This window comes from Oncorhynchus mykiss, chromosome 5 (genome assembly GCF_057628025.1).
Source record: "Oncorhynchus mykiss isolate SJ-2025 chromosome 5, ASM5762802v1, whole genome shotgun sequence".
NCBI classification, from domain to species: domain Eukaryota; kingdom Metazoa; phylum Chordata; class Actinopteri; order Salmoniformes; family Salmonidae; genus Oncorhynchus; species Oncorhynchus mykiss.
This window is the reverse complement of record NC_143026.1, coordinates 9,357,197-9,373,221: the sequence shown is the minus strand read 5'-3', so window position 1 is coordinate 9,373,221 and position 16,025 is coordinate 9,357,197. Positions and strand designations below refer to the sequence as shown.

At 42.3% G+C, this 16,025-nt stretch overlaps 2 protein-coding genes and 1 long non-coding RNA gene across 4 annotated transcripts in view; 1 reads left to right on the top strand and 2 right to left on the bottom strand.

The window, feature by feature from the left end:
• The window catches only part of auh (AU RNA binding methylglutaconyl-CoA hydratase), a 50,075-nt gene extending 42,348 nt beyond the window's left edge, over positions 1 to 7,727 (bottom strand). For both annotated transcript variants that reach the window (XM_036976707.2, XM_090233654.1), the window contains exons 1-5: positions 7,071 to 7,727; positions 3,280 to 3,347; positions 3,113 to 3,200; positions 2,663 to 2,749; positions 529 to 621 (exon numbers count right to left, since the gene is read on the bottom strand). In XM_036976707.2, coding sequence (XP_036832602.1) covers positions 529 to 621; positions 2,663 to 2,749; positions 3,113 to 3,200; positions 3,280 to 3,347; positions 7,071 to 7,293 — 559 coding nt within the window. In that variant the 5' untranslated portion in view covers positions 7,294 to 7,727. The remainder of the gene's footprint in view (positions 1 to 528; positions 622 to 2,662; positions 2,750 to 3,112; positions 3,201 to 3,279; positions 3,348 to 7,070) is intronic.
• LOC149983160 (uncharacterized) lies at positions 5,641 to 8,830 on the top strand. Its single transcript, XR_016495857.1, has 2 exons — positions 5,641 to 5,807; positions 8,112 to 8,830. It is a non-coding gene; the product is annotated as an uncharacterized LOC149983160 (long non-coding RNA).
• Positions 8,831 to 9,844: 1,014 nt separating this feature from the next.
• Positions 9,845 to 11,317, bottom strand: nfil3 (nuclear factor, interleukin 3 regulated). Its single transcript, XM_021601575.3, is given in 2 exon segments — positions 9,845 to 10,030; positions 10,033 to 11,317. Coding segments are annotated over 2 exon segments (1,347 nt in total). The 3' UTR covers positions 9,845 to 9,968.
• Between the last annotated feature and the right edge of the window lie 4,708 nt (positions 11,318 to 16,025).

Here is a 16,025-nt window from a genome sequence, read left to right as displayed (position 1 = left end):
ATAGGTCAGGTAAATTCTACTAAATCTGTTCTGTACAGTCTATTCATTCATCAGGGCATGTGGGGGCATGTGCACTCTCTTATATTTGCTCGTGATCCTTTGTCAACTAGAGAAGTACAGTATTTGAAAAAACATGTACATTAACTCTGTTGAACAGGAATGTTATCATGTCTTATAATCGACCCAGCACAAAGACACTGTGTCAACACTTTGTTTTGCTAGTATGAATCTTTGGAGGCTCTAGAGAAATTCTAGCTGTGTGTACTGTAATGTCTATGCTACACCCCTATATATTAGTCATTTAGCAGACTCTCTTATCCAGAGCGACTTGCAGGAACAATTTAGGGTTTAAGTGCCTTGCTCAAGGGCACATCGACAGATTTTTCACCTAGTCTGCTCTGGGATTCGATCCAGTGACCTTTCGGTTACTGGCCCAAAACCCTTAACCACTAGGCTACCTGCTTACCTATATGTACCTGTTTACATACAAGCACCGGCACACCCATTTTAGCACAATGGGTTACTTACAGGCAATTCTGATGTCACAGGACAGCGCAATCTCCAGACCACCACCAAGGGCGGCTCCATCGATAGCTGCGATCGTTGGCATGGGCAGATTGCCTACACAGAAACGAAGGTATTTGTCAAAATGGAGTATGGATGGAAAGCATTTTTCCTCCAGTAGACACAAATAAGAAGACATGCCATCGATCATCTCTCTGAAGACAGTCATGTGTCACACACATCCACAACATAAAACAATAACAAAATGAAATATGTATAAATGACTCTATGAATTAGCAATGAGTCCTTAGCCCTCAATCACAACAGAGTAAAATGTGTACAGACAATATGAACACATTTCCCTGAAGAACTGAACCTTGTGTAAATACATACAGCGCATTCGGGAAAGTATTCAGACCCTTTAACTTTTTCCACATATTGTTACGTTACAGCCTTATTCTAAAATGGATTCAAATTGTTTTTTTCCCCCCTCATCAAATCTACACACAATACCCCAATAATGACATCACAATACCCCAATAATGACATCACAATACCCCAATAATGACATTACAATACCGAATAATGAAAAAGAAAAAACAGGTATAAGAAATAAAAAACAGAAATACCTTATTTACATAAGCATTCAGGCCCTTTGCTATGAGACTCGAAATTGAGCTCAGGTGCATCCTGTTTCCATTGATCACCTTTGAGATGTTTCTACAACTTGGGAGTCCCACCTGTGGTAAATTCAATTGATTGGACATGATTTGGAAAGGCACACACCGGTCTATATAAAGGTACCACAGTTGGAAGAGCACATCAGAGCAAAAACCAAGCTACGAGGTCGAAGGAATTGTCTGTAGAGCTCCGAGACAGGATTGTGTCACAACAAATTTCTGCACAATTGAAGGTCCCCAAGAACACAGTGTCCTCCATCATTCTTCAATGGAAGAAGTTTGGAAGCACCAAGACTCTTCCTAGAGCTGGCTGCCTGGCCAAACTGAGCAATTGGGGGAGAAGGGCCCTTGTCAGGGAAGTGACCATCAGGTTCTGCAGAGAAGAATGGGAGAATCTCCCCAAATAGAAGTGTGCCGAGCTTGTAGCGTCATACCCAAGAAGACTCAAGGCTATAATTTCTGCCAAAGGTGCTTCAACAAAGTACTGAGTAAAGGGGGTGAATACTTATGTAAATGTAATATTTCCATTTTGTTATTTAAAAGCCTTTTTCTGCTTTGTCATTAGAGGGTATAGTGTGTAGGTGGAAGAGGGGAAAAAACTATTTAATCAATTTTAGAAGGGGAAAATGTGGGAAAAGACAAGGGGACTGTGTACTTTCCGAATGCACTGTAGGTGCAGTGTGGCAGCTCAGTGTTTATCCCATATAGGCTAGGTGCCCTCAAACTAAACTCTGGACCTTTTTTTTCATTGTTCCCTTTTAATCATGGACTGATTTAGACCTGGGACACCAGGTGGGTGCAATTAATTATCAGGTAGAGGAGAAAACCAGCAGGCTCCGGACCTCGTGGGGTAAGAGTTGAATACCCCTGGCCTAGTGAATAACAAGACTCTAAAAATGGAATGGAATGAGTCATCTCATTCCAGTCCACCTGGCATGAATTTATAACCACAGGAAATGAGCAATTATCATCAATGACTCGAATGGATTTGAGGATGATGAAATGATTCATGTGCTGCTTTGTGAACATGAAACAATTTGGGACATAATGTCCAGACTAATTTCTGCGAAATACTAGGGCCGCGACAACAGGGCCGCGACAATACCAGTATCGCGATACTAGTTAGTATCGTGGAAAGGAAACAAAACACGAAGCGGATTTAACTTCTTTAGGAAAAACGTCCCTAATGTTGGAAGAAAAACAAACATCATTATGTTTTCATCCAGAGTCACATTACCTGATTTTCCAAGCCATAGCACACAATATTTTACATACAGCAGTTTTTTTAACCCCTTATGAGTCGATGTCCACGCCCCTGCGGAAATCTAATTTCTATAATACAAAACATATGTCTGTTTAAAGTAGCAAAGAGTTTGGTCTGCTTCGTGTTTCCATTTTTTTTTTGTTTTTGTATTGGGAAAAAAATATTGCGATACTGGTACCGTCCCTATAAAATAAGTCGTCAACAATTCCCTCACCGAGTTCTGAGATTAGTGCCCTTGCCTTGGACACAAAGGGTCCAACTTCACTTTGGTGCATTTTGGCCCTCTCTTTAAGGTCCGCACCTGTACAGAGAAAACAACATGTCATTGTCATCCAATAAATCATGTAATAGAATGAAAATGTGCTCTCTCCCGCCCCCCCAGCTTTTCCGCCAGCATCTTCGCTACAGTTACAGACACCATAAAAGCAACAAAAATGTACACAGATTACGGCTAGCGGTAACTGATTCCACACCCCAGTGAGTTATAAATACATGCAGGATATTTTCAAATGTACACAAATAAATGTCAGCCTTTAAATTAACAACATACCCATAGATTTGTATTTATTTTTAAGACTATCACTTACACAGTAAATGCATCATGGGTATAGTTCCAACTGTCTGACCCCTATTGTCACCCAAGATATATAAAGTTGTTGTGTACCTGCACAGAATATCCCAGGCACCAGGCTACAAATGATGACAGTCCTCACTTTGCTGTTCTTTTTTACACTCTCCACAGCCTCAGTCATCTAACGGAGAACACAATCAAAACGGGAGCTAATGACAGCCACACTATGTGTAGGCTACCTCACGGATGTCCATACATACCTGAATGACAAGGTTTTTGCTGATGGCATTTTTTTGCTTTGGTCGATTGATCCCAAAGACGACAATCCCTAAAAGATAGATGAAACGTTAGGACTACGGAGTGGGGGCCATGAATATCAGAGAGTGGGGGGCCATGAATAGCAGACAGAGTGGGGGGCCATGAATAGCAGACAGAGTGGGGGCCATGAATAGCAGACGGAGAGGGGGCCATGAATAGCAGACGGAGTGGGGGGCCATGAATAGCAGGCGGAGTGGGGGGCCATGAATAGCAGACAGAGTGGGGGGCCATGAATAACAGACAGAGTGGGGGGCCATGAATAGCAGACAGAGTGGGGGCCATGAATAGCAGACGGAGAGGGGGCCATGAATAGCAGACGGAGTGGGGGGCCATGAATAGCAGGCGGAGTGGGGGGCCATGAATAGCAGACAGAGTGGGGGGCCATGAATAACAGACAGAGTGGGGGGCCATGAATAGCAGACAGAGTGGGGGGCCATGAATAGCAGACAGAGTGGGGGGCCATGAATAGCAGGCGGAGTGGGGGGCCATGAATAGCAGACAGAGTGGGGGGCCATGAATAGCAGGCGGAGTGGGGGGCCATGAATAGCAGACAGAGTGGGGGGCCATGAATAACAGACAGAGTGGGGGGCCATGAATAGCAGACAGAGTGGGGGCCATGAATAGCAGACGGAGAGGGGGCCATGAATAGCAGACGGAGTGGGGGGCCATGAATAGCAGACGGAGTGGGGGGCCATGAATAGCAGGCGGAGTGGGGGGCCATGAATAGCAGACAGAGTGGGGGGCCATGAATAACAGACAGAGTGGGGGGCCATGAATAGCAGACAGAGTGGGGGGCCATGAATAGCAGACAGAGTGGGGGGCCATGAATAGCAGACAGAGTGGGGGGCCATGAATAGCAGACAGAGTGGGGGCCATGAATAACAAACATGATATATGATATTATATAGTACCATAGTACCGTGATAAAATATAGTACAGTACCATAGTACTATAATATAGTACAGTACCATAGTACTATAATATAGTACAGTACCATAGTACTATGAAATAATATAGTACACCCTTAGTACTATATAATATAGTACAGTACCATAGTACTATGATATAATATAGTACACCCATAGTACTATATAATATAGTACAGTAACATAGTACGATGATAAAATAGAGTACAGTACCATAATATTATAATATAGTACAGTACTATACTACAGTACAGTACCATAGTACTACGATATAATATAGACACCCATAGTACTATATAATATAGTACAGCACCATAGTACTATGATATAGTATAGTAGCATGATATAGTATAGTGCCATAGCACTATGATATAATATAGTACAGTACCACAGCACTATGATTGAATATAGTACACCCATAGTACTATGATATAACATGGAAATTATATAATCTGGTGCGCCATAAATCGATATGATCCCTTATTGTATAAATGTGTCCTATAGAATAATGAGACATCACCATGACATACTACGTCTGTGATCATACTGAATACCATCAATAACACTATGGCACTGAGCCCACAGAGGGTTGTGGGAATGTATTCTTGGTTCCACGTCTCCAGACAGAGGCCAATGACCATTGGGTGAATCTCAAAAGTGTTTTTCTAGAATCCTCCAGGATTTTCCTAGCCTCCTCAATCAAAACAAATCAAATGTTATGTCACATGCGCCGAATACAACAGGTGTGACCTACACCTGTGACATAACATTTGATTTGTTTTGATTGAGGCGGCAAGGAAAATCCTGGACCTCACAGTGAAATGCATGCTTACAAGCCCTTAACAAACAATGTAGTTTTAAGAAAAATAAACTAAATAAACTCAAGTAGTTTTTTAAATCTTAAAGTAACACAAAATAACAATAATGAGGCTATAGCCTAGTGGTTAGAGGTTTGGGCCAGTAACCGAAAGGTTGCTGGATTGAATCATCCCCGAGCTGACAAGGTAAATATCTGTCATTCTGCCCCTGAACAAGGCAGTTAATTCACTGTTCCCGGTAGGCCGTCATTGTAGATAAGAATTAGTTCTTAACTGACTTGCCTAGTTAAAGGTTAAATAATATATATATATATATATATATATATATATATATATATATATACACACACAGGTAACGGTACCGAGTCAATGTGCACGGTACAGGATAGTTAAGTAATTGTGGTAATATTTACATGTAGGTAGGGGGTAAGTGACTACGCATTGATAACAGCGATTAGCAGCAGCAGAAATTGGCGGGGGGGGGGGGGGGGGGGGGGGGGTAATGAAAAGGCGAGGGGGGGGGGGTTCATGAAAAGGCGGGGGGGGGGTCATGAAAGACGTCAGAGGGAAGCAGTACTCTCTCTGACATTTCGATAAGCAGGCGAGGAATTGAGCAAAATACTTTTGACATTAACTGGCAAGTCCTGGACTGGGGATTGAAGGGATAACACCAAACTCATCATCCTTTATATTGACATTAGGACAAGATCACAAAGTTGGGAAGTGGTGAGATTTTGCAGTCAAGTAATTGACACTGACAAATACCTTGCAGTCAGTTTGAACATGGATGTTGTACGTAGTTGACTTCTGGATAGTTATCTCTGACATAGCTAGAGAAAATGTGACAAATCTTTTTTGGAGATGATTTATCTAGTTTTACAATTGGATCAGTTGGGAATCGTTTTACCAAAATAGTCCCCACCAAAAAATACTAAAATAAAGAAAATATTGGCAATTTAAGCTTTCTTTAGTGTTATGTGTCAGTCATTCAAATCCGCTATGTAGGCAATAGGTCATGTACAACAGGCGTAGGTAGACACCTTACCGTGAAATGCTTACTTACAAGCCCTTAACCAACAATGCAGTTCAAGAAATAAACTAAGGTAAAATAATTAAATTAAATTAACAAGTACCAAGAAAAGGACATAACAATAACGAGGCTATAGAGAGCGGGTACCGGTACCGAGTCAATGTGCGGGATACAAGTTAGTCGAGGTAATTTGTAAAGTGACTTTGCATAGATAACAAACAGCTTGTAACAGCAGTGTAAAAACAAAGGCGGGTGGCCATTTGATTAGTTGTTCTAGGTGAGGTAATCTGTACATGTAGTTGGGGGTGAAGTGACTATGCATAGGTAACAAACAAACAGAGAGTAGTAGCAGTGTACAAAATGGAGGGGGGGTCAATGTAAACTGTCCGGTTGGCGATTTTATGAATTGTTCAGTCTTCTAGCTTTAGGGTAGAAGCTGTTTTTGGAGCTTTTTGGTCCTAGACTTGGCGCTCCGGTACCGCTTGCCGTGCGGTAGCAGAGAGAACAGTCTAGGACTAGGGTAACCTGACCATTTATGGGGGCCTTCCTCTGACACCGGCTGGTATAAAGAGCCTAGATGTCAGGAAGCTTGGACCAAGTGATATGATTAGTGGTTTCACCACAGCATTCACTTTACAGTCTACACTAGTGAAATAGGATTCGTTCTATACGTTTTCTTTCAACGTTTGGTAATTAGCATAGGACATTGTAACATATTTTAAGAAACAATGTTTCTCTTTCAAGGATTAGTCACTGCAACATTGTTTTTGACAGTTAAGACGTTGAGCGATAGATAGCGTAGCAGCTAACAGAGCAGCTTTATCTGCAGGCAACTCAAGCGTGTCGCGTTGAGTTGTTATAGCTTTTTGATTTGGCAACACACTTCCTGAAACAAAGTCGTCTTACACCAACAACACGATTTGGGATTGTTTTATACACTAATGGCAATGGCTAGCTACCTGAATCTTCTCCGTCCAGATATCTAATGCTCAAGTCATCCTTAATATCGGAGCTGTAATGACGGGTCGCTCCATTGCTTGTCGGACGAATGTACTGTAGTTTGTTGTTGAGGACATTGTGCAAAGACTTCGTATGCTCCTGCAATCTGCGCACTCCCTCGATGGTACCCGTTTGGGGTCGAATAGCTTGCAGAAGTACTCGGCAACCCACAAGAACCGCCATACTGTCGTGCTGCAGTGTTGTTTTGACTTTCAACTTTGAACCGAGTGTGACGTGGGGTTGACCACGTGACCAGCCGCAGAATAGGATTCCCTCTGCTAGTTACAGCCATAAAACAATGCTCTCTCCATAATTGTTTAAACAAACAAAAAACTCGCCATCGAAATCCATCACTTTGACCTGTGTATCTTCGTCGAGGCCGTAATAAACACTACAGTGAAATTCTGAGCTATGGCACAAACGCATTTTTTGACCAAACATGCATTAGATGGGACAAAAACGAAGCAACTTGAATTGTTGCCTGCACTCAAGATGCATTGGTCTCAGGTTGTCCATCAAAGAGTGAAACCACCAACAAAATGTAAACACTGCAGTGTGCTGTATCTCTTTACATCGTAACTGCCCTTTGATCCTGTGTGCAGTACTCAAGGAATGACATTCAATGAAATTAAGCAGTTTGCTATTAGCAAACATGACTTTGCATGACACCATTGTTCTCCTGTGGCTTAGTTTTATGGTTATAATGGATTAAGAAAGACAGTTGTATTAATCTCATTAAGGTAGGCTATTCATGAAAATGATGTGGTATTTCAATAATTTAAATGACTGAGACTGTAGTCTTTAAACCAATAATTTCAGTAGTACCTTAGTCAGCCAGTGAAGGAATGCCGACTGTATAGTAGTTTTTGCTGTGATGAGGCTGGATTACTGACCCAGATTTAATGAGATATTGTTATTATTACGTGTCTGTAGACTTACATCCCAGGCATTATCTTATAATGTAATTGAGGAGACTGAAAATATTTGGCATGGTTCCTCAGGTGGGTCCTCAGATCTAGAAAAGGTTCTACAGCTGCACCATCGAGAGCATCTGGTTGCATGGTATCTGGTTGCATCGCCTGGTATGACAACTGCTCGGCCCCCAACCATAAGGCACTACAGAGAGTAGTGCGTACGGCCCAGTACATCACTGGGGCACAGCTTCCTGCCATCCAGGACCTCTACACCAGGCGGTATCAGAGGAAGGCCCAAAACATTTCAAAGACTCCAGCCGCCCTAGTCATAGACTGTTCTCTCTGCTACCGCACGGCAAGCGGTACCGGAGCACCAAGTCTAGGTCCAAGAGGCTTCTTAACAGCTTCTACCCACAAGCCATAAGACTCCTGAACATCTAATCAAATGGCTACCCAGACTATTTGCATTGCCCCCGCCCCCCCACACACACACCTCTTTTACACCGCTGCTACTCTCTGTTGTTATCATCTATGCATAGTCACTTTAATAACTCTACTTGTACATATTACCCAAATTACCTCCACTAACCGGTGCCCCCGCACATTGACTCTGCGCTGGTACACCCCTGTATATAGTCTCACTATTGTTATTTTACTGCTGCTCTTTAATTACTTGTTACTTTTATTTCTTATTCTTATTTGTACTGCTTTTTTGGTTAGGGGCTCGTAAGTAAGCATTTCACTGTAAGGGCTACACCTGTTGTATTCCGCACATGTGACTAATAAAATGTGATTTGATTATTTGATTTGACCAAGATACTGGGGACAGAGCCAACATGGTCTTCAATGCTTTACTTTGTTATAGTTGTGGCCATGTGACCGAAATCAAAAAAAAAATAATTGACAAAATGCAAGTTAGGCTGGTTGCTGTGAGAAAACAAGTTCTCAATGGGATATATTTGTTGGCTTCAGATGGCACTAATTTATTCATAATTATTAATTTACTGTATATGTAAATGTAATGTTCTAATTTCAAGGTAAGGTTGTATAGTTAGTTGTATGTTAGTCAGCTGATTTTCATGGTTAAAAAGACTATTGTTTTGCTTAGGGGTGCTCTTGGGCCAAAAAGGGTCCCCTTAAATGGACAGAAATATTGCCCATAAATGACCTCAATGGATAGAAAGGGCAACACCTCCCCACACTTATCAGCAAAAAGCATATAGGCTATTGTTGGCCTAATACTTTGTCTGGTTTCATGATATACTGTAAGAAATTGATAATTATCATAAATGTATATGACTAGGAACCAATCAGCAAAGAGTCTATCCAAAATTGTATGTAAACAATAAGCAATTTAACTCACGTAGTGTTTCTTTAACTTGTCTGGGTTGGGAACACAAAAGCGGGCATCTGCAGAGCTCCCTTCATGTACATGTCTCACCTGTAGTTTTTCCCCTGCTTCCCCTGCTAAACTCTTCAGAGATTGTAATGGACATGAACCGTTTCCGATGAGTGTATTGCATTAATCCTACCAGTGTCAGAGACAACGATTTATTTGCATCCTTGTCGTGAACTGTTTGTTGAAATACTTAACAGATCAACTGAAAATAACACTGCTAAAAGACACACACGCACACGGTTCAGTGCTTACACATATTTATTGTCAACAAAAAAAGTCACCATTTACAACAAAACGTTCAAAAGTTGACATAAAATGTGCATGTACAGTAGCCTCAGCCTGACATTTGGCTTTGGGTTACAGGTGGAGTTATGGAGAAGATACGCCGAACTACAACAGCAAGTGCACAACACACCATTCATTTTAAATGTACTGCGTTTATACACCATATCAACCGCACAGTGCAATAGTAAATACAGTGGAAAACAAGGCATTGTGCAAACAGAACTCATTTTGAGTAACATCCTTTCGATAATGACTCATGATCAGTAGTGCTTTTGGTTGATTCTATCACGGACCCTTGCCTCGATGTTATCAGTCTTTTCAGAGACAAAACTTCTGCAGACAGGTCAGCTATGCCTCGTTTTAAGTACAAGTTCTCAGAGTCTGAGTGGGCGTAGGAGCCGTCTTCAAGGTCCAGAGTGAGTTTTTTGGAGACAGGGACCGGGGAGAGCCTGTTCTGGTAGCCATTTTGTGGCTTCTCTGAGCTGTCTTTGTGCCAGTGCTCTGGTCGGTGGGTCCAATCCCGGATGTTGGTCACTTGGAGTGACAAGGGGCTGAGGGGCGACTGCATGTAGTCTGCCACAGCACCCTGGCCCCTCTGGTAGTCTTCTCTGGCCGACATGTCGATGGGAGAGGAGGACTTTCCAGAAGAGTCGTAGTCGGGGTCGATGGCCTCCACTTTGATTGGAATGGCCCTGTTCTTGAGCCGCAGTTTGTGGGGCAGAGCCGACGAACAAGCATCTGGCACTTTGAGGCGGGATACGATGACGCTCTTCGGGTCAGCGGCATGTGGCATGGGGCCTTTGGGGACCTGCTGCTCATCCTCGCCGTCCGAGGACTTACTCACGGCCCCGTCGTCCGAGGTCCTCGGGGAGTTGCTGATCGACCTGGTGAGCGGCAGGAACGGGGAGGGTTGGGAGTAAACCCCGGGGAAAGGGCTGGTAATGTAGTTCCTGTACAGTTCGTATGGACTGCTCCTCTCACGCACGTAGCTTCTGTGCTCCGCTGGCTCTTGCTTGATGATCTCGGGGGTCCTGCACATGCTACCCTTGGTCGCTGCAGAGATTTCGGCCATGTCAGACAGCGTGCTGTGAGGGGAGTGCTTGATGACCGATATGCAGCTGCTGCCCAGGTGAGGGGACTCTAGGTCCCTGATGCAAGAGCCTCGGGCTTCGCCCGGCGAGACAAAGTCGTGGTAGAGGGCGGCCGTTGTAACAGAGATCTTCTGCACTTCCTGCGTGTAGGCCGCAGAGCTGACCAGGCCGAATTTGAGTTTCAGGGCCAGCAGCTCTCCTTTGAGGGAAGCGTTCTCCTCGCCCAGGGCCAGCAGCTTGTTCTCCAGCACCATGTCGTTGAGGCGCCGCTTCTCCCGCGAACGCTTGGCCGCCTCGTTGTTCTTGCGTCGCCTCTCCCAGTAGAGATTGTCTTTCTTCTCGTCGGGGATGAACTCCCGTTTCCTGCGGCAGGAGGTGCCTTTGGCCTTGAAGGGCATGGTGGAGAGCTTGTGGTCCATCAGATCCCTGTCGGCCCCTTGAAGGGCCACAGCCAGAACCAGGGCGTCCTCTCCGCTGTAGGAGCCATTTGACAGTGGCTCACTCTTGATGGTCTGCATATTTCAACGATTGGGATATTTGTGTTCAAGAAACTCATAGGTCCTTAGTCCTTTTGACTGGACATCTCGTTATCTTAAACCAAAAGGTACCAATGACATTTGTGTCCAACAATGGTAGTTCCAACAGGGGAATGGTCCTTTAGAATTCACCAAAGCTGTTGAGAAAAGAAAAAGGGAAGTTTTAGATATCAAAGTTTAAGATCAGATGGCTTTTCACATTTGTCTTTGGCTTCCATTTCATGTGCTTGGTCACAGTGTACATCACTATCACATGAATCTTTCGGCTGAGTAAACATAGATGTTGCTTAGTACTCATAGAGTACTGTAAGAAACACATTCTTGAAGATTATGTGCACGCTGACCTTTTCTACATACTGCGTAATAAAGGGCACGTATTGTGTTTGACGGGGATTTTTTTGTGCAGAACATATCATATATACCCGAAAAGGAGTAGCCAGGCACCATAATATGGTTTTGTCTTCAAACTTATAGCTCATAGGTGGATGAACTTGAAAAACTGGATCTGGAGTTCGTGATGCCATAATAATCTCATAACGTTTAGTATAACTGACTCTCAAAGTAGCTGAAATCCTCAGCGGTTTTGAGATGTGAAATATCCTCCACGCCATTATTTAAAACCCATTTTGTAATCTAGACTTTGGACATCTTGTATTATTACACCATAATGTAAAGCGACTTTTACAGCAGAGGAAAATTAATGTCTGAGCTCAGTTGAGCTTTGTAACAAATGACGGAATGTCTGCATAGTAAGCTTATGTAATGTCTTTTAACATTCACCTCCTGCTTAACAGTAGATTTACACCAGTCCATGTCCAATACACTGTTTAGGTATAGGTATGTATCATTCTTTATTATACACTGGGTGGTTCGAACCCTGAATACTGATTGGCTGACAGCTGTGGTATATCAGATACCGTATACCATGGGTATGACAAAAACCTTTATTTGTATTGCTCTAATTATGTTGGCAACCAGTTTATAATAGCAATAAGGCACCTCAGGGGCTTGTGGTATTTGGCCAATATTGCTGTATCCAGGCTCATGCGTAAGAAAAGTTTTTAGCTGTGATATAATGGCAATATACCACACCCCCTCGGGCCTTATTGCTTAATTCTGTATTGTTTACTGACAGGGTGCCTGTGAGCAGGTTACACCACTGAGGGTGGCCCTTGGCCACACATCTTACAATTCTGAGCCTGCTGGTCATCTATGAACGTTTGAACATCTTGAAGAACAATCTTGCCTCAATGGCCATCTACTCTTATAATCTCCATCCAGCACAGCCAGAAGAGGACTGGCCACCCCTCAGAGCCTGGTTCCTCTCTAGGTTTCTTCCTAGGTCCTCTCCTTTCTAGGGAGTTTTTCTTTAGCCACTGTGCTTCTACATCTGCATTTCTTGGTGTTTGGGGTTTTTAGGCTGTATTTCTGTATAAGCACTTTGTGACATCTGCTGATGTTAAAAAAGACTTTATAAATACATTTGATTGATTGATGATACTCATCCTAAGAGGGGACATAAACTGTTAAACTTTGCAACCTCTTGAGATCACAATATCAAGAGGGATATGCTTGCTGAATCAGGTCTCCATTTCCCTATTATAACAGACCAATCAGATGCCCTATCTTCATTCTTCACTAGAGAAAATGTATTACAGTGGATTCAATGTTTTATTAACTATTACCATTAGTTGGGTCCCATTCTCTCTCTCCCTCTCAAATTCTAATTCAAATGGGTTTATTGGCATGGGAAACATGTTTACATGGCCAAAGCAAGTCTTTCTTGATCTCTTTCTCTCCCTCTCTCTCTTTCTCCTTCTAAAAGTACAGTGTAGGAATTAGGTAAAAACATGATCATAAATACATTAGACTGTCCATCTGTATCTACAGACAAAGTAGATGCGTGTAACAAGTACAACGTTTTCCAGGACGAATGGAGGACAAGACTACTCTGACATTATAGGATGACACAACTGCGAAATCCATTGGTCAGAGAGTGACGAAAATTATGCGATTTTTGAGCGCGCACGACCCCATTCAGGCTCTACAAATGATGTCATCGCCAGAGGTCTAAGCATTAAGTCATGCACACTGAAACAATGCCCGTTTCAAAACAGTCTAGGAGGAAAAGCTATTTGCTATTTTCTTGCGGCAAGTCAGTTGAACAGCAAGATCTATTAGTGCCGTAAACCCACTACCCTAAACATAGATGTTTAGCTCCAGTCGTAAAAGAGCTGAGAGACTGCCTGACAATGACCTTCAATGGTCAAACTCGGCGGTGCGTTCAAATCGAATGAGATAAACAACTCGGAGCCAAATGCGTGGGCTTTACAAAAGGCGTGGTCCTTTAGTAACCACCGCCTAGGCTTATAGTCAGATTAAGCAGCAATGGAATAAAAAAAACTACACAGCTATACTGTAGTTACATTGTGTTCCTATATTGAAGCCTACACCGTGCTCCTATAACTCCCAAAAACAAGGAACAAAGGAATGCGTCCAGTCATAATCATCACACGTGGTCGGACAGAAACAACAAAATAAAAACAAAATCAGGGAACAATGACGTCAGACTCTCACAATTGACACTATGCTAACTAAAGGCCCGAAACACGTGCGAATGAGTCTGCGATGTTTTTCTATATATTTATAATGGAGTTGTTTTTTGGAATGAACTTGAGTCAATATCGCGGCAATAGTGTAGGCAACAACGGTACAATAACGTTTTATACTACGGTTGCTTACAATGTCGCCAAACGCGTACCAAATTGAACAATACACTCCGCAAATATTGATTCCCCGCTCTTTTTTTGATACCATGCTCGATTTGTGAGTCATTTTAGCCTATGGGCAACAACTCTAGACAGTCTATAGGTGTAGCGTGCAAAGTTCCTCAATCGTTAAACAGAGACGGAATGTTCTGATTGTCAGTCAGAACAGGACCCGAAAGAATGAGGTGCTCGTTCACCGTCATGTCCCATTGCCCCTGATTACTTCATTGTGTCAGGATTATAAAATAAGCGCGATCAACTCCATCCCTCCCCAGCAAATTCTGAGGCTGAGGAGGTTATGCAATGTTAGCCTATACAGGACTGATAAATTGGTTTAAAGAAAAACTATCTAACACTAAGAACAAATACATGTCTACTTGAAGTACATTATCCAAGCCTATTTCCTCAATGGAAAGCATCACACATAGGTAGTCCCATGCATGTTTTGCTTGCTGTATGGGTATGTAGGCTAATGCCCATTTTAAACTGCAACGGTGTGATGTAAAGCAGTACTTGGATCAGCTACCAACACGGGCATATTAGGCTATTATATATATAAGATTTTTTTAAACATTTTTGTACTTATTTCCATCCGCAGAGAGACAGCAGCAAATCCACCCACATCGAATTCCAGGTCACTGTGCCATGTTCCGTCTGCGCGTAATGTTTACTGGTAGTTATCGAGCCTAAAATGATACAAAATATCAAACTAACCCGCACGCTCGCTCCTGTAGCAACATGTGAAGTCTCCAGCGGTTACAGCTAACCAAGCAGGCGAACCTCATACGTTACATCATGCGTGATACCACAGCTATCCGACTAGCTAATTACACAGTAATACACTTGTTATGAGTTAATGTAATACGTTTTTTAAAAAAATAACAGGTAAACTTTTAAAATGAATGAATATGGTGCAATACAATAGCTAGAGATTTTGTCTATAGAGACTAAATAGTTAGGGCGGCCAACTAGACTGCGTAAACATAATTTCCACCAGTATGGCTGGCTTTCCAACGCTTAACTAAAATAAAAAATTACCTTTTCAAGCATCAGGTTGATAAAAAAAGTATTGTTTTCCGATGTATACCGTGTAAAAGAGTATAGGCTGAGTTTCTGATTTACAAAAACAAATAGTTTTGCCGGAGGTAAAAATCCAGTAAATTTGGAGAAACGTTCCTTGTCTGCTTCGCTTTTCCTTTCGGAGTGACACTAGTATTCTGCCAACAGCACAAACAGTGACGTATGCTAATGAAGAATTCTTCAAAATAAAAGCCCGCATTTCAAAACATTGCAATGTGGTTAACTAATTCATTTAAGATATTAGATTTTAATCAATGGACATGTTATTGTGATTAGAAGCGAATGAAATAAGGACTTTATGGAAACAATTACACATATGCTTCTAAAAACATTTTTTAAGACAACCATATCGAAAAAATACAATGTTCAGACAATGTTCACAATATTGGGCTTTCCACTCCACCCATTCCATTGGTCCCAATGCAATGCACTGTAGGGCCTATACATTACATATTGGCTTATAGAGAAAAAACGATTCTATATGCCTTTTGTTAAAGTGTGGTTGGGTGTACTCAATAGGCTCTGTAGAATCTATAGATGGTGTTTTGGGGGATACTTAGGTCTATATACCCAGCAGCAGTATATACTCCAACCATTCCATTCACTGTAATGCCTATAAATAACACATTGGCTTATAAAGAAAAAAATGAGGTAATAAAAAAAAAATATAACACTTTAGCCAATTGTATTTCTCTATAAGCCAATATGTAATTGATAGGCCCTACAGTGTGTTGGAATTGGACCAATGGAATGGGTGGAGTAGAAAGTGATGCTGGGTGTTTAGACCACAAAACCCACAAAACAAAACCCATATATAGATTCTACAGACCCTACTGAATATT